Source organism: Panthera tigris, chromosome B1 (assembly GCF_018350195.1).
Source record: "Panthera tigris isolate Pti1 chromosome B1, P.tigris_Pti1_mat1.1, whole genome shotgun sequence".
In the NCBI taxonomy this organism is placed as follows: domain Eukaryota; kingdom Metazoa; phylum Chordata; class Mammalia; order Carnivora; family Felidae; genus Panthera; species Panthera tigris.
The window spans coordinates 79,006,357-79,029,465 of NC_056663.1; the positions used below are offsets into that span (position 1 = coordinate 79,006,357).

Sequence of the window (23,109 nt, forward strand, 5' to 3'; positions counted from 1 at the left end):
TTCAGGAGGATGAGGACACATTTCAGATACAAACCAACCAATCCTGAGTCTGTGTCTGTAACCAACTCTTTTATCTGACTTTCACTCACAAAGGCAGTGTTTCCTCTGCCCTATATCACCCCAGGACAACCATCCCCATAGGAGAGAGCCCACCACTACTATTCAAAGTAGCCAATCCTAAATTGCTTCCCCTTCTCTGCCTGGCCTCTTTTGCAGAAACTCCAGTAAAGATTGATCTAGGATTTTCCCTCACTTCTTCCTGACTTCTAACCAAAACCTGGCATTCCCCACGTGGCCCCATATGGCATGGCAAGTCCTCTTCTCTTGGAAACTATAATTAATAAAATAGTCTTCTACTGCCATTAGTCTCTCCTTGTCATCTCTCAATCACTTCCGTAAATCAAAATCCTGCCAGTACAACCAAAACAAATTCCAAACGGTCAGAGACAATGTAACTGTCTCCAGAAAGTGAAGAAAGAGAAAATGGGGCAGAATAAGTATTTGAAGAAATAAGGACTTCGATTTTCTAAACCTGCTATGAAATATCAACCCACATATCCAAAAACTTCAAAGAACCCAAACCAAGATGAAACAAAGAAAGCCACACCTATGCACACCGCCAAAAAAAAAAAAAAAATTTAGAAGCAGCACAGGACAAAGACAGCATATAGGGGAATAGTAAAAAAGATGGATCATTAATCATGATTTAAAAAATAGGAGGAGTGAAGAAAATGAAATGACTTCTTTGAAGTGCTAGGGAAAATAAAACCTATTAATCTAGAAATCTGTATCCATCAAAATGGAGGCAAAATAAAGACATCTCAGACAAAGGAAACATGAAAGAATTCTTTTCCAGCAGACTTGTATTACAAGAAATGCTCAGATTAAATGAGCCTAAGGGACTTAAGGCAAATGGCACAAGATAGAAACTCAGTTCTGTAGGAAAAAAAAAAACGAAGAAAATAAAAAAATGGACAAATATATTGGTATTAAAAAGGACAAGAAAACCACATATACATATGTAAATAAGATACCTAATATCCTTAAAATTACTAGTTACTGATTTCATAAAGTAAAAGTAGTTGTATATATTGGGTTCATAGCATACATAGAATTAAATATATATAATAATAAGGGCACAGAAGGCAAAAGGATGGTAATTAGAAGTCTACTGTTGTAAGGGTTTTATATTGTTTAGAAAAGGTAGATACTTTAAGAATTTAAAAATGCATGTTAAACTCCCTAAGACAACTACTTAAAAAGGCACATACAACGAGGCATAACTAAAAACAGAAAATAGAATACTAAAAAAAAAAAAAAAAAAAAAGACTCAATTCATTAAAAAGAAAGCAAAATAGGAACAGAAGAACAAAGAACAAATTAGACAAATAGAAAACAAAAACTTAGATGGTAAACATAAGCCCATACAAATCAATAATTACATTATACATAAATTAAAACCCTGATTAAAAGGCAAAGACAAAGAGACTGGATTTAATTCAGGACTCAGTAATATGCTATTTGTTAAAAAGAAAGTTTAGCACAGGTAAAAGGAAAAAGATTAAAAAAAATATGCCAAGTAAACACTGAGCATAAGAAAGCCAGGGTACCTACATTAATATCAAACAAGTTAAGTTTCAAAATAAAGATTATTAGAAACAGAGATTTCATAATGACAAAAGGGACATTTCATCAGAAAGACATAACAATCATAAATCTGCATACACACAAAATTCCCAAATATGTAATACATGGAATAAAAACTGGCAAAATTAAAGGGAAACAGGCAAATGCTAACCATGGAGATTTTAACATCCTTAGTTTAGTAACTGCCAGAACAATAGTAAAAAATCAAAACAATTTAGATGATTTGAGCAACACTATTACTAACTTGCTCTAATTGACATTTAGAGAAAACTACATCCAACAACAGCAGAAAACTCACTGATCTCAAGTGCACATGGAACATTTACTCAATAAGACCACATTTAGGACAGTGAAGCAAGTTTAGTAAACTTCCTAGTAAAATAAAGTATGTTCTCTGGCCAAAAGAGTACTAAAGAAAAACAGAAAATAATAGAAAGTAATAGAAAAACAATAATAATACACATAGAAAAAAACCCCAACCATTTGGAACTTTTAAAACATATTTCTAAATAATACTTAGGTTAAAATTTGTCCAAATCTCACACACACACACACACACACACACACACACACAATTTTAAATATTTGGAATGGAATTACAATGAAAACACTGCACATAAAAATCTGTAGAATGCAGGGGCACCTGGGTGGCTCAGTCAGTTAAGCATCAGATTGCAGCTCAGGTCATGATCTCATGGTTCATAGTTCAAGTCCCACACTGGACCCTCTGCTGTCAACATGGAGCCTGCTTCAGATCCTCTATCACCCTCTCTCTCTCAGCCCCTCCCCTGCTTGTGCTCTCTCAAAAATACATGACCATTTTTTTTTTTAATTTTTAGAATACAAAACAAATTGTAGGATGCAAACTAAAGCAGTCCTTATAAGGAAAAGTATAGATTAAATGTCTACATTCAAAAATAAAATGGAAAAATCAACACTTCCATCTTAAGAAGCAATTAAAAGAAAAACAAATTAAATCCAAAGTAAATGAAATGTATGAAAATAAAAGCAGAAACCAATAAAATATAAAACAGACAACATGGGTTATCTGAAAAAAAAATTAACAAAATTGGTAAAGAGCTAGGCAAGATATCACAAAACAATGAAACAAAAATTCCCAGGGGTACCTGGGTGGCTCAGTCGGTTGGATATCCAACTCTTGATTTTGGCCTGGGTCATGATCCCAGGGTCCTGGGATCAAGCCCCGCATCAGGCTCCAGCTGAGCACGAAATCTGCTTAGGACTCCCTGTCTTTCCCTCTGCCCCTCCACCCCAACTCTCTCAAAAAAAAAAAAAAAATCCCCATATGAGGAATTAGAAATGAAGTATCACTACAGATCTTACAAATATGAATAAGAAAAGGATATTATGAAGATATACATACTAATAAAGTCAACAGCTTAGAAGAAATAAATCTTTGAAAACCACAATTTAGCAAAACAGGAAAAACAGAAAATCTAAGTATCTCTTTACTCACTAAATTTAATTCAGAATTTTCAAATTTCACACAAAGAAAATGCCAGACCAAGAGGGCTTCACAGGTGAATTCTCTCAAACACTTAAGGGAGAAATAATACCAGTATTATAGAGACATGTTCAAATATCAGGAGCATGGAAAACCTTCTAACACTTTTTGAAGCCACCATAACCCTGACATCAAAATAAGACAAAGATATTGCAGGGAAAACAAAAAACAAAAAAACAAAAAAAACATAACACACACTCTGTCTCATGAACATAAATAGTAATTCAACTTGACCAAAAGTAGATGTTCTTCTAATCAAAAAGCACTGTTAAGAAAATAAATACGCAAACCACAGGTTAGAGAAAATATTCAAAACTGATATAACTGATGAAGGATTTGTATCCAGACTGCTTAAAATAATTCCTACGAATCTAATAACAGAAAGACCAACAATATAAGTTTTTAAATGTGCAAAAGATTTGAATAGACAGTTGACAACAGAAGAAATATAAATGGGCAAAAAGCACATGAAAAAGTATTAAACATCACTAGCCATAATTAGCTAAAATGAAAAAGATAACATAATCAAAGGTTGCTAAGAGGGTAGAGCAACTACCCTATATGAACTCTCATATATTGCTGGCAGAAGGATTAAACTACTCTGAAAAACTATCAATTTCCTAAAAAGCCAAATATATGTAAATATATATGTACACACACCCCAGCAATCCCACTCTAAGGTATTTAACCAAGAGAAATGAAAATATGTGTCCACAAAAACCCTTGTATACAACTGTTCATTATAACTTTATTCATAAAAGCTAAGAACTCTTCTATGATTCACATTCCAATGTCCTTCAGCAAGCATTTTAAGAATAAATTCATATTAATGTCCATTTAAAGATTGGTTCGTGAGTTTGAGCCCCACATCGGGCTCTCACTAACACAGCTTGGAATTCTCTCTCCCTCTCTCTCTGCCCCTACCTCACTCATGTTCTCTCTCTCTCTGCCCCCTCCCTCCCTCCCTCTGTCTTAAAATAAATAAACTTTAAAACATTTAAATATTAGAACCCGTATAAAATGTCTTTCAGGGGTCCCTTGGGTGGCTCAGCAGGTTAAGCATCAGACTCTTAATCTCGGCTTTGGTCATGATCTCCCAGTTCGAGCCCCACGTCGAACTCCACACTGGGTGTGGAGCCTGCTTGGGACTCCCTCCCTCCCTCTCCTTCTGCCCCTCTCCCCTGCTGGGGCGCTCACTGACGCTCTCTCCATTTCTCTCAAAGAGAAAGCAAAATGCCTTTCGGTATGCCACTGGCAACTACCATCCTAGAGCAAAATCTTACACTCTGTGAAAAACACACAGCCTATATACAAAACTTGCTTCTAATTCTATGCAATCCGTTTTCTAACAATTCCACCTAAATTCTTTTAAAATGAATTCCATTTCTATTCTCTCTACACTGAAGTCTAAGCATTCTTGAACTATGCACCAGCACTGACAGGATAAAGCCACACAGATCCCTTCGCATTCTGGCTTTATTCATCCCCTGCTCTATAACCAATTAAGCTGTTATACTTTTTTTCATTGAAATATAAATCTCATAGGAGAGCCTGGCTGGCTCAGCCGGTTAAGTGTCCAACTCTTAATTTCGGCTCAGGTCATGATCTCGTGGTTTGTGAGATCAAGCCTCACCTCAGGCTCTGCACTGACAGCATGGAGCCTGCTTGGGATTCTCTCTATGCCTTTCTTTCTCTCTCTCTCTCTCTCTCTCTCTCTCTCTCCCTTGCTCTCAAATATTTAAAAAATTTAACAAAATATACATCTCATAAATATATTCATGTAAAAAAAAATTGCATTCAATCCCACAAATGTGTTGGAGTGGTCTTTTCAAAGGCTTTAAAGCAGAGCTTCTCAACAGCGACACTCCCAACATACTCAACCAGATGATACTTTGTTACAGAACATGCTACATATTTAGCACCAGGGCTGGCCTCTATCCACTAGGTGTCAGCAGTGACAATCACAGTTGTGACAATCACAATGTCTCTGGGCACAATTTCTCAGTTGAGAACCGGACTTAAAGGATTTTCTCATTATGTTTTCTAAGACCTCCTAGGATTCTTTCTGCCTTGGCAACCCTTCCTCTGAGTTTCCAAACTGTTACCAAACCTTCAGGATCCAATTTAACAATCAATTTTTCTAGTAAGCTTATGCAGCCAGCCCTACTCCTACTGCTTCACAGCTCCCAAAGTACCTTAGACCTCTGAACTGTTATTTGTTTGTAAACACTCTTGGTCTGTGAGTTCTCTTCAGGTCAGGCCTTTTAGTTTCTTATTCTCGCAACCTTAGTGCCAAACGGTCTATGATTGCTTAGCTGCCTGAGTGACATGCTCTATGAGATACTTACAAATATTACTACAGTTAATGTACTACAGAAACATTATTATTCAGCTCAACTGCATGGGCTTCTGGAGCAACATGTTATTAACTCACTCTTTTAAAGTGACAAACAATAAAGTGCCATGCACATAGCTGCTAAATAAACTCTTTGGTGTAGCAGCATTATAAAACACATATTGCTCCAGATACTTAGGTCACTGCCTCCACCCCCTGCCATCGTGAAAACATAAATGAGTGAATTATAAAAGTAAAAAAGTACAGGGGCTCCTGGGTGGCTCAGTCGGTTGAGCATCAGACTTCAGCTCAGGTCATGATCTCGCAGTCCGTGAGTTTGAGTCCTGCATCAGGCTCTGTGCTGACAGCTTGGAGCCTGGAGTCTGCTTCGGATTTTGTGTCTCCCTCTCTCTCTGCTCCTCCCCTGCTCGCGCGCTGTGTCTCTTTCTCTCTCTCTCAAAAATAAATAAACATTAAAAATGAATTTAAAAAAATAAAATAAAAAGTAAGAAGTTATCTTGCCATCCTGCAAGAGTGATACACTGGGAACCAGGCAAAATCAAACCAAACAGAATATCCGAAATGTCAGGTTGAGAGCAAAATGGGAAGCATTTTCTTGAAGCAGTGCCTGAATGCGATGTGTGGGAGAACCTCACACAATGGTAATTATTTATCAAGCAAATGTGTGGGGGTCACAGCACAGTGTGGCATGTTGTGAGCTTGCGAAGGAAGCTCAAAGCATGTTATGTAACAAAACTGTTGGGGCAGGAGGAAGGGGACTGTGTTTCATCCTTTAAAGAAAGCTGCCTCTTCTGACAGACTACAGCTTGCCATAGAGAAAATAACTGCACAAAATCCTCTTCTCCCACCTAAAATGAGTGACGTGATCACTTCACAGCCCGTGGTATTTGACATGTGGCTGGCATTAAGTAAGGAATGTTTATATCATTTTTGAAGGCTTTCTTTCTTTATGGTCTTTATTTGCAGCTGTGTTCCTTTTAATAAGCTTTACTGAAATATAATTCACACTGCAAAATTCACCTAGAGTATATAATTCAACAGCTTTTAATATATTCAAAGAGTTGTATGACCCTCACCAAAATCAATTTCAGAACATTTTCATCACCTCCCCCCAAATATTCCAAACCCATTAGCAGTTAGTGTCCATTTCCCTTGAAAACCACTGCCCTAGGCAGCCTCTAATCTACTTTACTCCAGTAAAGATTTGCCTGTCCTGGATGTTTTATATAAATATAATCCTATGATATATAGTCTCTTGTGACTCACTTATTTCACTAAGCCTGCTGTTTGCAAGGCTATTCCACATTACAGCACATGGTAGTTCTTCCTTCCTTTTTATTACCAAATCATATTTTGTTGTATGAATAGAGCACACTTTATCTACCCATTCATTAGTTGACAGACATCTGAGTTGTTTCTACATTTCAACTATTATGAATAATGCTGCTATGGGCATTCACATGCAAGATTTTTATGCAGACATACGTTTCCATTTCTCTTGCATATATAACTAGAAGCAGAATTTCTGAGTCACATGATAACTTAATGCTTAACTTTTTGAAAAGCTGCCAAAATGCTTCCCAAAGCGGCTACACCCTGTTAGATTTCTACCATCAGTGTATGACGGCCCCAATGTCTCTGCATCCTCACCAATACTAGTTATTATCTCATGTCTTAATTACAGCCATCCTACTGAGTGCGAAGTATCTCATTGCGGCTTATGCCTTAAGGGCTAATGCCATTAAGCGTCTTTTCATGTGCTTATCAGCCATTTGTATGTTTTCTTTGAAAAAAAGGTCAAATTTAAATCTTTTACCCATTTTTTAACTGGGCTACTTGTCCTTTTATTATTGAGTGGTAAGAGCTATTTATATTTTCTGGATACAAGTCCTTTATCAGATTTACCATTTGAAGTATTTTCTCCCATTCTGTGGGTTGTCTTTTCACTTTTTGGATGGTATTCTCAGCACATGTGTTCCTAAATATTCTTAGCTGAAACAGTCAAAGTAAACTGGTGAAATGAAAGGAGGAGAATGAAGCACATATCCATTTTACACTGATAATCAAAGTGGTAATGGCTACCTGGACCCCCATCCTCAACCATTCTCTCCTTCATTGTCAGTGATAGATTCCCCAAGTATTACAATAGCACATGGATGTTGGTAACAAAAGACACAATTTCCCTGCTTCAGCATTTCCCAGCCTCCCTTGCAACAAGGTATAACCATACAACTCCATTCAGGTTAGTATTACGTGATCAAAAGAGCTACGTTCAACCTCTGGAAAATGTTCCTACGATAAGAGACAGTGCTATATAAGTGAGATCAGGCATCCTGGACCTCAGGTGACTGGGAAAAAAAGTCATGCACACGAAGGAACAAGATCTGACATCAGGAGACATGATGCCCACCCTGATCTAAACTCCTCTGTTTTCCCAAACGAGAGAAAAAATACTACTGCATTATTTAAGCCATCTTGAGTTTTTTCTGTTCAGTGCAATCAAACCTGATTCAGACTCACACAACAATTACATGAAAGCTCTTGATTTGTATCTACATAAATCAAATGCAAGCCCAGGCTCCATTCTGCAGTTTATGAATGTTACCTGACTGCTTTTCTGATCCAAGAAATAAAAAAAAAGCAAAAACCAATACCAGGAAAGGAGACAAAATATGTTTATATCAGGCATATGCAATAAACTATGAAATTTTATATGTAGGTACCCAACAGGAATTGTCTACAAATGGGTTTCCATCAGAAACCCATCTATGACACCCACCTGCTCCAAAATGGGTTAGAGCTCACAGCACTGCAGTGTGGTACAGAAGAAAAGGATGGCTAACTGACAACTGCTTGATTGAATCTAATCCCAGTTCTGCCACTTCTAAGCAACAATTCAATTTCATTTAATTCAACACAAATTTGGTGAATGCCCACCACACATAAAGCATTGCATTTGGTATTGCAATACCAAGTAATCCTAAAACAGGGTTTCTACCCTCATGGAATTCATAATCTAACAGACAAGGAACAAATTACTTATAATTCCCAGGAGTCTACTTGGCCAGGAATCGGAGAAATAGACAAGAGAAGAGGCTACCTCATGCAAACTCTTCACTAAATAAGCTTTTCAAAACCCCAGAATTAGGGTAGAGGCCTCAAAGTACACTAACTCGCCCTCCAGATTTTGCTCCAGAAGTGGGAGACTAATAGTGACACATTGACACGGGGGTTGACAGTAACCTAAGGGCGTGGGCCCCACAAATACGATCCACTGGTAACATCAAACCTGAATAAATGTTTCCCTGTTTAGAAATGAGGAACTAAGCAAAGACAATGGGAGTCTATAATTTAACTCAAAAGAAACATAATCCTGAAGACTCAAGGAGACACATAAAGTTATTTTCCAAGTTAACCAAAAAGCTTTAAAAAAAAGACTTACAATAAGTATGTATTACTTTAAAAAATATATTTCTATGCTATTGGTATTTACATAAGATTGAATATACCTATATAAAATGTTGGATCCGACAAAGAGATCTTTTTTGTTCCAAGAATTCTTGAAAGATTAAAAAAAATAATATCTCCCACCTCTGCATTGTTAAAAATGCTTATTAGACATCCCAAAAACAATACTGAGTTTTCAGCTAGATAAGAACCTCGAGTTCAGGGAAAAGATCCTGGTAGAGATAATAAATTCAGGAGTTACTAACATAAGGATGGCATTGAAAACCATGAAGCCAGACAAGATCATAAGGGTTAAAATGAGAAGAGCTCCAGGATGAACATGGGAGAACCTGAATATCAAGAGGTCTGGGAAATGAGAACTGGCAAAGGAGTCTAAAAAATGAAAAGTCAATGAGGGGATAGAAAACAAACAGGCGGGCATGATATTTTGGAACAAGTAAAGCAAGTACGTCATGGAGGAGAGTCTGGCCATGTCAGAGGCTGCTGCCAGCAAAGAACAGGGAGGACAGGAGAGCTGACTATTGGATGTAGAACATGGAGATGATGATGACTTGACAAACACAAGTGCAGTGGAGAAGAGAGGCAGAGGCCAGACTGGAGTAGGCTCAAAAGAGAACAGAAAGAAGGAAATTTGAGACCTTAAAATAACAGCTTTTGAAGAAGTTTTGTTGCTTATGACAGGACAGAAATGAGCAGCAGAGAAAAGGGAAGACTGGTCAAAACAAGGGTTTTTCATTGGTGATGGCAGGAGCATTTTTTCAAGATGGCCGAAAAAAGAATATTTTGTTTGCTGATGAGAATAATCCAGTAGAAAGGGCAACCTTCATGTTAACAAGAAAGAAGACTGCTTGAGTGGTATCGGAATAGCAGAGACAGGATGAGAGAGAGACAGGATGAGAAACAACTGAACAGAGAGACTGGCCTCAGGAACACAGGTCACACAGTGACGAAGAAGGGCAAGGTGATGGAGGAGTGTAAAGGCAGTGGGTGATCTCTTCTAATTGCTTCTACTTTCACAGCTAAATAGGACACAAAACTATCAGGAAAGAGACAGTGTTGGAGGCTTAGAGAGAGGAAAATATGAAATATTCATCAACCAAGAGAATGAAGGAACTAAGAAAACATTAACACAATTAGTGGTTAGAATTAACAGCCCATGTGGGGCTAGTGATCATGAATTTGAAGTGATCCCAGTGAACATGGTTAAATATGTCTCTCTAGGAAGAGAGAAGGCAGAGGTGAATCTTCAAAGTTGGGGTTGTACCAGCAAGTCTAACAAAGATAGGAGTAACAGAGTTTATTTAAAAGATAACTATGATGATTGTGAAATTAAACTAGGTGAAGAAGGAAGTGAGGGTATCTGGAAACTGACAAACAATAGGCTCAACTGATTAGAGAGAATCTAAGGATAACTTACCAGAAAAAAAAAAAAAAAAAAACACTAGAAAGTAGTGTCAGAAAGAGAAAGACCTGCAGTTGAGATCCAAAAGAAGTTGCCAGTTCTTGTAATGACAAGATCTAAGCAATGACTGTGACAGTGAATGGCTGAGGTAGGGTAAAGGAGAAGATGACTGAAGGAGAGGAGTTCAAGGAGTCAAGAAGCAAAGCACTAAAAGGATCATCTCAAGCAATACCGAAATCACCAAAAATTATGAAAGGAGTAGAATTGGAAATATACCATGTAAGGAGATGGAGATTCTAAAAGCAGTTCACACCATAGAAAAAAAGAAAGACACAGTCTATAGAGTGATACACCTTGAGGATGAAACCATGTGAATGGACAGAAAAAGAAAAGACAACCACAGGAAAAAACATTTAAAATATAATAGCTGAGGGACACCCGGGTGGCTCAACTGGTTGAGTGTCTGACTTCGGGTCAGGTCACAACCTTGGGGTTTATGAATTCAAGCCCCACATCAAGCTCTCTGCCCCCGTGTCCCTCTCTCTCTGCCCCTCCCCTGCCTGAACCCTCTCAAAATTAAACAATAAAGATAAATAAATAAAACAAAGGGGCACCTGAGTGTCTTAGTCAGTTAACAGTCCAAGTCTTGATTTCAGATCAAGTCATGATCTCATGGTTCGTGGGATCCAGCCCCGTGTCAGGAGCCTGCTCAATATCATCTCTCTCCCTCTCACTCTGCCCCTTACCCACTCATGCATGTAGTCTCTCTCAAAATAAATAAGCATTTTAAAGAAGTAATGACATGAAATGGAAAAAAAATAAAATAACCAAAAGCTGAATATGGAGAGGTTCAAGAAATTTGGGGCAACCACTACGATTCAGTCATGGAGGTCAAGGGATAGATGATTTGCAGGAGGTAGAAGGTAAGTACCAAGTCAAATGCTGCTAAAGCTGCCAAGTGCTATGCCCAATTTCCCACTGTATTTTTTATCTTTTAATTTAAATCCAAGTTACTTAACAGTCTAATAATAATTTCAGTGATTCATCACTCACATAGAACACCCAGTGCTCATCCCAACAAGTGTTCTCTTTAATGCCCCTCACCTTTTTAGACCATCTCCCACTGAACACCCTGCCAACAACCCTCAGTTTGTTCTCTGGTATTCAAGAGTCTCTTATGGTTTGTCTCCCTCTCTGTTTTAATCTTATTTTTGCTTCCCTTCCCCTATGTTCATCTGTTTTGTTTCTTATTCCACATGAGTGAAATCATGGTATTTTTCTCTGACTTATTTTGCTTGCAAATGGCAATATTTCATTCTTGTTGGTTGCCTAGTAGTATTCCATTATGTGTGTGTTTACTTACACACACACACACACACACACACACACACACACACACACACGCACACACACACACCTTCTTTATCCATTCATCAGTCAATGGACATTTGGGCTCTTTCCATACTACGACTATTTGTCAATAGTGCTGCTATAAACACTGAGGTGGATATGTCCCTTAAAATCAGTACACCTGTTCAGTATCTTCTGGGTAGATATATGAGAGTGCAATTGCTGGGTCACAAGGTAGTTCTATTTTTAGTTTTTTGAGGAACCTCCATACTGTTTTCCAAGAGTGGTTGTACTAGTTTGCATTCCCGACAGCAGTGCAAAAGGGTTCCTCTTTCTCTGCATCCTTACCAACACCTGTTGTTGCCTGAATTGTTAATTTTAGCCATTCTGACAGGTGTGAGGTGCTATCTCATTGTGGTTTTGATTTGTATTTCCCTGATGATGAGTGATGTGGAGCAGCTTTTCATGCATCTGTTATCTGTCTGGATGTCTTCTTTGGAAAAGTGCCTATTCATATCTTTTGCCCATTTCTTCACTGGATTATTTGTTTTTTGGGTGTAGAGTTTGATAAGTTCTTTATAGATTTTGGATACTAACCCTTTATGTGATATGTCAGTTGCAAATATCTTCTCCCATTCCATTGGTTGCCTTTTAGTTTTGCTGATTGTCTTCTTTGCTGTGCAGAAGTTATTTATGTTGATGAGGTCCCAATCATTCATTTTTGCTTTTATTTCCCTTGCCTCTGGAGATATGCCAAGTAAGAAGTTGCTGTGACCAAGGTCAAAAAGGTTGTTGCCTGTTTTCTCCTCTAGGATTTTGATGGCTTCCTGCCTTACATTCAGGACTTTCATCTATTTTTGTGTACGGTCTAAGAAAGTGGTCCAGGTTCATTCTTATGTCGCTGTCCAGTTTTCCCAGCACCATTTGCTGAAGACACTGTCTTTATTCCATTGGATATTCTTTCCTGCTTTGTCAAAGATTAGCTGGCCATATGATTGTGGGTCCATGTCTGGGTTCTGTATTCTGCTCCGTTAATCTATGCATCTGTCTTGTGCCAGTACCATACTGTATTGATGCTTACAGCTTTCTAATACAGCTTGAAGTCTGGAATTGTAATGCCTCCAGCTTTGGTTTTCTTTTTCAGGATTTCTTTGGCTATTCGGGCTCTTTTCTGGTTCCACACAAATTTTAGGACTGTTTGTTCTAGTTCTGTGAAGAATGCTGGTATTATTTTGATAGGGATTGCACTGAATATGTAAATTGCTTTGGGAAGTATCGTCACTAACAGTATCTGTTCTTTCAATCCATGAGCATGGAAAGTTTTCCCATCATTTTGTGTCTCCTTCAATTTCTTCCATAAGCTTTCTATAGTCTTCAGTATATAGATTCTTCATCTCTTTGGTTAGGTCTATTCCTAGGTATTTTATGGTTTTTGGTGCACTTGTAAAGGGGATCGATTCCTTGATTTCTCTTCTGCTGTTTTATTATTTGTGTATAGAAATGTGACCAATTTCTTTACAATGAATTTATATCCTGCAACTTTGCTGAATTCATGAATCAGGTCTAGCAGTTTTTGGTGGAGTCTTTTGGGTTTTCCACATAGAGCATCACATCATCTGCGAAGGGTGAAAGTTTGACTTCCTCCTTGCTGATTTGGATGCCTTTTATTTCTTTGCATTGTCTCGTTGTTCATGCTAGGACTTCCAATGCTATGTTGAATAACAGTGGTGAAAGTGGACATCCTTGTTGTGTTTGTTCCTGACCTTACAGGGAAAGTTTGAAGTTTTTCTCCATTGAGGATATTAGCAGTGAGTTTTTCGTATATGGCCTTTATGATCTTGAGATATGATCCTCTATCCCTAGTGTCTTGAGGGTTTTTATCAAGAAAGGATGCTGTATTTTGTCAAATGTTTTGTCTGCATCTATTGAGAGGATCATGTGGTTCTTATCCTTTCTTTGATTCATGTGATATATCACACTGATTGATTTGCAGATATTGAACCAGCCCTGCCTCCCAGGTATAAATCCCAATTGATCGTGGTGTATAATTTTTTAATGTATTGTTGGATCCGGTTGGCTAGTATCTTGTTGACAATTTTTGCATCCAGGTTCATCAGGGAAATTGGTCTATAGTTCTCCTTTTTAGTGGGGTCTTTGTCTGGTTTTGGAATCAAGGTAATGCTGGCCTTGTAGAAGAAGCGTGAAAGTTTTCCTTCCATTTCTATTTTTTTGGAACAGCTTCAAAAGAACAGTTATTAACTCTTCCTTAAATGTTTGGCAGAATTCCCCTGGAAAGTCATCCAGCCCTGGACTCTTGTTTGTTGGGAGATTTTTGATTACTGATTCAATTTCTTTACTGGTTATGGGTCTGTTCAAATTTTCTAGTTCTTAATGATCTAGTTTTGGTAGTTTATACATTTCTAGGAATTTGTCCATTTCTTCCAAATTGCCCAATTTGTTGGCATATAATTGCTCATAATATTCTCTCATTATTATTTGTATTTCTGCAGTGTTGGTTTGATCTCTCCTCTTTCAATCAGGATTTTCTTTATTTGGGTCCTTTCTTTTTTCTTTTTGAGCAATCTGGCTAGGGAGTTATCAATTTTGTTAATTCTTTCAACAAACCACTTCCTGGTTTCATTGATCTGTTCTTTTTTATTTCAGTATCGTTGATCTCTGCTCCAATCTTTATTATTTCCCGTCTTCTGCTTTAGGGCTTTATTTGCTGTTCTTCTTCCAGCTCTTTTAGATGTAAGATTAGGTTGTGTATTTGAGACCTTTCTTCCTTCTTTAGGAAGGCCTAGATTACTTCCCTCTTATGACCACCTTTGCCATATCCAAGGTTTTGGGCTGTTGTGTTTTCATTTTCATTGACTTCTATGTACTTTTTAATTTCCTCTTTAATTTCTTGGTTAGCCCATTCATTCTTTAATAGGATGTTCTTTAATCTCCAAGTATTGATGGTCTTTCCAAATTTTTTCTTGTGGTTGATTTCAAGTTTCATAGTGTTATAGTCTGAAAATATACAAGGTAGGATCTTGATCTTTTTGTATTTGTTGAGGGCTCATTTCTGACTCAGTATGTGATCTATTCTGGAAAATGTCCCTTGTGCACTCAAGAAGAACATGTATTCTGCTGCTTTAAGATGAAATGTTCTGAATATATCTGTTAAGTCCATCTGGTCCAGGGTGTCATTCAAAGCCATTGTTTCCTTGTTGATTTTCAGTTTAGATGATCTATTGCTATAAATGGGGCGTTGAAGTCCCCAACTATTATGGTATTATCATCTATTAGTTTATGTTTGTGATTGATTTATATATTTGTGTGCTACCACTTTGGGGGCATAAATGTTTACAACTGTTAGATCTTCTTGGTGGAAAGACCCCTTAATTACAATATAATGCCCTTCTTCATCTCTTGTTACAGTCTTTATTTTAAAATCTAGTTTGTCTGATATAAACATGGCTACTCTGGCTTTCTTTTGATGATCATTAGCATGATAGATGGTTCTCCATCCCCTCACTTTCAATCTGCAGGTGTCTTTAGGTCTAAAATGAGTCTCTTGTAAGCACATATAGATGGATCTTGTATTCTTATCCATTCTGATACCCTATGTCTTTTGATTAAAGTGTTTGGTCCATTAACATTTAGAATAAGTACTGAAAGATACGAAATTAGCACCATTGTGTTGCCTGTTGAGTTGGTATTTCTGATGGTGTTCTCTGGTCCTTTCTAGCCTTTGTTGCTTTTGTTCTTTTTTGTTTTGTCTTTTCTCCAAAGGGCCCCCTTAAAATTTCTTGCAGGGCTGGTTTAGTCATCACAAACTCCTTCAGTTTTTGTCTGGGAAATTCTCTGTCTCCTTCTATTCTGAATGACAGCCTTGATGGATAATTCTTGACTGCATATTTTTTTCTGAATCAGCATGTTAAATACATCCTGCTACTCCTTTTTGGCCTGCCAAGTTTCTGTGGATAGGTCTGCTGCAAACCTGATCTGTCTTCCCATAAAGGTTAAGGGCTCTTTTTCCCCCTTACTGCTTTCATAATTCTTTCCTTGTCTGTGTATTTTGTGAATTTGACAATGATATACCTTGTTGATGGTTGGTTTTTGTTGAATCCACTGGGAGTTCTCTGTGCTTCTTGGATTTTGAGGTCTGTGTCCTTCCCCAGATTAGGAAAGTTTTCCACTATAATTTGCTCACATAAACCTTCTGCCCCTTTTTCTCTCTCTTAATTTTCTATGATTCCTATGATTTGGATATTATTCCTTTTTAATAAGTCACTGAGTTCTCTAAGTCTTGTATCATGATCTTTTACCTTTGTTTCCCCCTTTTTTTCCTGCTTCATTATTCCCCATAATTTTATCTTCTAAATTGCTGATTCACTGCTCTGCTTCACCCAGCCTGGCCACCGTGGCATTCATTCAAGATTGCATCTCGGTTATAGCATTTTTAATTTCATCCTGACTAGACTTTATTTCTTCTATCTCCACAGAAAGGGACTCTATGCTTTTCTTAAACCCCAGCTAGTATTCTTATTATTGTGATTCTAAATTCTAGTTCAGATATCTTGCTTATATCTGTGTTAAGACCCTGGCTGTCATTTCTTCTTATTCTTTCTTTTGGGGTAAATTCCTTCAATTTGTCATTTTGGAGGAAAAAAAATATTAAAAAATTAAATTAAAAACAAAACAAAAATCAAATAAAGGAAGACGGATCCTACATGTTTTGCTCTGCTTGTTGAAAGAAGCTTGATAGAATACAGAAAAAGAAGAAAAGGGGAAAAAAAGAAAAAATTTAAAAATTAGAAATAATTATATAATAGAATAAAATGAAGTAGAATTTAAAAAACTAAAAAATAAAGTAGTAAAAATAATATTTTCTTTCTGTATCCAAGAATGAGGAAGAAACAGAAAAAAAGAAAAACAATTAAGCAAAAACAGATGCAAAGAAAATGAACAAATAAATGAACCAGTGAACAGAATGAAACCCAGTTTCCCCTAGAACTGAAACTATGAAGCCCTCTATAATCTGTACACTAAGTGAGTGGAATGACTTGTGCTGGTCTTCTAGAGAATGTGCTTGGAGGGAACAGTTTGGTGGGACTTTGTGTAACGAATCCATTCTCCACTAAGTGATGCTGCTCAGCTTACTGGAGTGGATCAGTGTGGTGCGCCTGCGGAGAGGTGAAAATGGTTTCTCCAGCTCCCTAGTCTCTGGCACAGGAACTCTGCGCTCTCACTGACCCACAATCAGGCACCCTTCCTTTGTCTCAGGCCTCCATCTAACTTCCCCCTCTACCCTGTCTACATCCAAGCCATCTGCCTGCTAGGCGGCACCTCCCTCCAGAGTTTTATCTCAGATGGGGTTGTGTTTCAAAACCACATGCTTCAGAAACCGCTGGGGCTTGGACCCGTGCTCACTCTCTAGGGGAGGGTCTCACTGAGCAATGGTTGGGTGCCGGCTTGCCCCACAAAACATTCCTGTGATCATGCAGTGTCAGAGGTTCAGAGATTATGGCAAACCACAGCACAGTCAGTGCCAGGTTTCACCTCACTCTGGCATCTTTGTCCCAATACCAACAAACGTGGCTGCTCTCTGGGGTCCACTGGGACCTTTGCCTGTGGGGAGGTTTATGGCCTCTACCAAATGCACTGCAAGCAGGGAAACTGCCTCTCCCCTTATGGCACACAGACCCCACAGACTCCAATGCCTGCTCCTGGGGATTCTCCCTGCTTCCTCACCAGAGCACCACCAGGCACCGAGCTCCAGAGCTTCGGACTCTGCGCTCCACTGTGTAGAATCCTGGTGGTACTGAAACTCTCTGCTTTCTTCCTGCCAATGGTTGTGGGGAACAGACTTCTTATTCAGTCCCCTGTGTTTTCACTCTTTCTCTCTCTCTCTCCAGCTACTGGGGGGGGGGGGGGAGTGCTTTTCTTGCACAATCCTACACACCACTCTCTCCCCCATTCTCTTTCTCTATCCTCTGTCTGCAAAAACAGCTCCCTACCCTCTGCAGCTTTTCTCTCCCCCAGTTCACCTTTCTGCACTATGTACCTGCCAAGTTCTGTGGCTCAAGTTATGCAGACTGTTGCATTAATCCTCAGATCAATGTCCTAGGTGCCAATGGATTTCTTACCGAATGACCCACAACAATCTAACTCAATATGACCACAGCTGAATTCATCATCCTCCATCCATCTCTGGGCCTCCTTGGTTTTCCATCTTAGTAAATGGCACCACCTAGTTGCTTAAGCCAGAAACCTTCCCTTCCTTCACTTCCTTTACTTCCTTTACTTCACTTCCTACTCCAACATCCAATTTGTCTCTAAACTTAGCTCTAAGCATCTCCCTCAAATGGATCCCTTAGCTTCCATTTCCACATCTACCAACACTAATCCAGGGCCCCTACTGTTGCCATCTCTAGACCTGTCTCTACTCTGCCAGGGTGAGTCTTGAAACATATAATGTATAATGTATCACCTGCTACTCTACTTAAAACCATTTAATGTATTAAGCTAAAATACCTCAGGCCCTTGCCCCCATCTCAAGCTTCTTCTCCCACTCTTCCTGGCTGCTCCAGTGTCATTGGTGTCTCTGGGGATGTCAAATGGGCCACGCCCTCCCTTGCCTACAGGCCCTCAGATATGCCATTCACTCTGCCTGGAATAGGAGTCTCAACCCCAGCTGACTCCAAATAATTCATCAGTCACCAACTAGACATCAGATCCTCCGTCTGCCTTTCTTCAACCATCTATCTAGACTAGCGGTACCCCTGCCACAGAAAGCAGCTCTGGGTGTCAGCAGAAGCAAATTAGAGATGTCTGCAAGAAGAAGGAAACTGAAAGAGTACAGATCCAGGCCCCTTGCCCCACTTTAGTAAGGCAACTTTTTTGTTTCATATACATATAAATGTAAAATTTTATTTGAAAAGGGGGGTTCCTTATAAAACAGTTTAAAAACCACTAGAACAGATCACCTCTAAAGTCTTCCCCAGTTCTCGGAGCCTATTTATAAGGTATTATCTTTTGCTTTATACATGAAAGTAACTCCACAGTAATCCCTCATCGATCACTAGGAAGAGTGGGAAATGCTTACAATCATAGTAAGAATCATCGTTGACCAAGTGCATTTGGCATGGTCAGGTCTTAGAAAAAAATATAGGGTTAGGCAAAAACAATACGAACTGGAATAAAACAATAAACGAAAGTACTAGGAGTATCCTGCTTTCAAAGCAAATCAGATTAACTACATTTACATATTTTCTAGTAGACAACACTGCTGATTCACCTTTTTCAATTATTTAGGGAATGTCACAATTACATGGTAATACTCACTTACAGCATCGTGGCTAAGAAGCAGAAGGGGCTCTAGAGGCAGAATGCCTCTCAGAAATCTCAGAATGCCTCAAAATCTCAGCTCCTCCACTTACCAACTACATGCCCTTGGGAGAATCACTCAAGCTCTCTATGCCTCCAGATTCCCATCATAAAATGAAAAGGATAATACCTACCTGACAGGGCTGTGATGAGGATAAAATGAGATAAAGCATGGAAGAATGGAGAGCACTGTCTGGCACTTAGGACTCAGTAAATGCCCACTATGGGCATATACACACATATGTTCAAGTTATACTAGACAGCCTGAATGACTTAAGGTATCTGAACCAGCCCTTGCTGGCTTGAAATTTAACATCTTCCGCAATGACATCCTCTTTCATTTTTTTTCCCACTCTTGGCAGAATGCTTATTAAACTACCTGCCTTCTTCATGGTGGTACCAAATTTATCATGGTGCTTAACGGCACACTTTTACACACCTGCTCTTCAATCCATTTATTGGAAAGTAAAGCATAGCTCTTCCCTCTCTGCACCAACGCCATAGACTTGGTCACATCCTCTAAGGGAAGGGGAAGCATTAATTACTTTTGTATGTGACCTGAAATGAACTTTTGTTACAGAAGTCTCATATTGTAAACTTTTATTATACAACTATGAAACAGCCTTAGCTAAAGACCAGTGTTGACAAAACCAGGAGTGGCAAGGAACCACCATACTGTGAGACGTTACGAAAGAAACATTCTCTGAGTACCAGGATTTTCCTTAGTACAATCGGACACAGAAGTAAATGCCAGACAAGTAGTAATGTTATCGGACGAACTTTTTTCTGTTTTTACTTCCTCCTCTCTAGCAAAGATTCTTTTATAATAACTTAAAGTCATATGACAAGGGAAATAATAACTAATCTTTGAATAGTTTGCCTACAGCCCTCCATCACATACAGAATATACACACTGAAAATTCCCACACACAAAAACGAATATTGTTCTGTATTAACAGCCCACTATCTCTTGTCAGCTATGTCACCTACTTCCTCAGTTTCATTCATTATTCTTTCAGTGCCACCAATCAGGCCTGGGTCAACAATGAAATGCTCCAAGGTAATTTTTTAATTACTGGTTAGAAGAACTCCAACTCCAGCGGAGAGCAAGCTATCACTCCACAGCTAAACACAGGGACAAAGACTAACAGGTCAAAATGAACACAAAGCCTGGAAATGTAACAAGATAACATTCTTTCAGGCCAAGGAAACCTCAGTTTCAATTAACCTCCATTCTTTAAATCATTTTTTATAGGCTTCTTTCCTTAAGTGGCATGATTCTAATAACTTACCGGTCAGCAGCTTCCACGTCAAAACAAAACCTTCTGTCAATGGAGTCAGTATGCCTCTTGGTACATTCTTTCAAAAAGAACACTTCTCCATCCCCCTGAAAATAATCATTTTTAACATTCTCAAAAATACAATATAAACATAAACATATTGAAGAATCCTATATTGGGGTCGGAGGGGGCACAAGTTTCAAGATTTTAAGTCCATTTATCCTGTTCTCTTTCAAACGAGTTTAAACTATATGTATAATCTTAATTTTCATCATCCTCTTTTCCTTAAGGTTTTCTAGATCTTTCTCTGATTACAGTAACACTAAACCAGACCTCATGAGCACTGATTTTAAAGGGCAGATTAACAATATGGTTTCCAAATGCTAGAATATTTGTTATTCTCTTACTGCACTTTTTAAAAGAATAATTTGTTTTTAATTCGCATTATGTTACACTGTATGAAACAGTCAATATGTGACCATTTTTGACCTACAAAAACTTCAATTCCATATGAATCTACCTAAAAAGCATAATGTATCAAAGGGCCCTAGATCAGCTACTGTGATCATCAAAAGCTAGACCACTCAATATAGGTTTTGTTTCCTTAGTGAATCACCCTGAATTTATCTTTACTTAATTTGTTTTAATACAGTACTATTTTACCTCACTAAACCATCCAAGGGAGATAGAGGCAATGCAGGAACATGGGTTCTGGGTAAAAACTGTTAAGAACTCTGAGTATATACTTCTAGACTATTCTGACATTTTCTAAAATACAAGAATCTCCAAATAATACTAAACAAACATTCAAATATACCAATATTTTAAATATTAACAGTCATTATATTCTAAAAGTATTTTTTATTATTTGGTGGTTTAGCAGAAAGGCATCTCTTATCTTAGCATTTGAGTTAGTCCTGACTCGTGACTAACACTCAACCCTCATGCTCAATCTTTTTTTTTTAAATTTTTTTTTAATGCTTATTTATTTTTGAGACAGAGAGAGACAGAGCATGAATGGGGGAGAGGCAGAGAGAGAGGGAGACACAGAATCGGAAGCAGGCTCCAGGCTCTGAGCCATCAGCCCAGAGCCTGACGCGGGGCTCGAACTTACGAACCGTGAGATCGTGACCTGAGCTGAAGTCGGACACTCAACCGACTGAGCCACCCAGGCGCCCCGTCCTCATGCTCAATCTTAACCCCATCAGCCTTTTTCGAGTGATATCCTGGGGGCACCTAGGTGGCTAAGTCGGTTAAGCGTCCGACTTCAGGTCAGGTCATAATCTCGCAGTTCATGAATTTGAGCCCAGCATCGGGCTCTGTGCTGACAACTCAGAGCCTGGAGCCTGTTTCAGATTCTGTGTCTCTCCCCCTCTCTCTCTCTGTCCCTCCTCTGCTCACACTCTGTCTCTCTCTCTCTCTCTCTCTCTCTCTTTCGCTCTCTCAAAAATAAACAAACATAATAGAAATTAAAAAAAAAAAAAAAGAATGATATCCTCACAGAGTCCCTGGGTAGCTTAGTCAGTTAAGCTAAATCTGACTCTTGATTTTGGCTCAGGTCATTATATCATGGTTGGTAAGTCTGAATCCTGTGGTCAGGCTCAGCACTGACAACACGGAGTCTGCTTCAGAGTCTTGGGATCCCCTCTCTCTCTCTCTCTCTCTCTCTCTCTCTGCCCTTCCCTTGTTTGCAAGCATGCACTCTCGCTCTCTCAAAAATAAATAAACATTAGGAAAAAAAAAAAAAAAGAGTGATATCCTGACTTCCTCCTCTTCTCCACGGCCCTCATTTTCCATGTTTATTACATAACTATGTTTATATTATAAGCTGCTTTAAACATTTTTCAGGAAGACGCAAAGTATACGTAAATAGAAGTGAACCTGGGTTAATTCTGTATTCACCAAAGCAAAATCATACCCATCCACCCAGTAAGCAATGAGTTCACCTTTTTTTTTTTTAACGTGTTACCAATTACATTCAATACTGGTGGAAGAGCTTTGTCTCCACACTATAGATTATTGCTATGAGTTGCAGTTTCTATTTAAAACCCAAATAATGATCATCATTTTTACACAGCAAACTCCTAAGGTTTTCTTGCTATCACGTGTTGTTTTGCTACTTATTTCTGTGGGAAATAAATGGGAACTGCCTAAGTGAGAACTTTGTACATCTAAATGGAAAACAATATGATTCATTATAGATTACCTACTGTATAATGTTTTCAGGCTGTGAATACATGTGCGCACATCCGATCTGTGTGAACACTGACCTGACAGAACACTGAGTCGTGAAAGCTTCTCGTAGGTGTTCACTACATCCTCTAATAATACTGGACATAAAAGGATTCTAGTCCTGACCATAAAAACCCACACATACAATTCAAAAACCACAAGGGCTGTTATTTATTGGCCTATTTCATTTAGGAACAAAAGAAAACAAAGATCTGAATCCTAAAAACAAGATACAGTATATTTACCATTAATGAATATATACACCATTAAAATGTCAGCCTCAAAAAACTACCTGTCACACAGAATACAAAAATACATAATCAAATACTTACAAGCTTTCCCCCAGATCTGTGCTCAAATGGGATTATGTTAAACTTCTTGGCTGCTTTCCGATACATGCAGTAGTGTTTGACCCAACTGGAACCGAATGGAGCAGGCCCTTCAATAAGAAATAGATCTTTAAATTTTTCCT

The 23,109-nt window shown here is 38.4% G+C and overlaps 1 protein-coding gene across 4 annotated transcripts in view; it reads right to left on the reverse strand.

The window, feature by feature from the left end:
- ARHGAP10 (Rho GTPase activating protein 10) overlaps positions 1-23,109 on the reverse strand; it is a 322,459-nt gene that overhangs the window by 164,901 nt on the left and 134,449 nt on the right. For all 4 annotated transcript variants that reach the window (XM_042983812.1, XM_042983811.1, XM_007091814.3 and 1 more), the window contains 2 exons: positions 22,970-23,076; positions 20,418-20,512 (listed from right to left, as the gene is read on the reverse strand). In XM_042983812.1, coding sequence (XP_042839746.1) covers positions 20,418-20,512; positions 22,970-23,076 — 202 coding nt within the window. The remainder of the gene's footprint in view (positions 1-20,417; positions 20,513-22,969; positions 23,077-23,109) is intronic.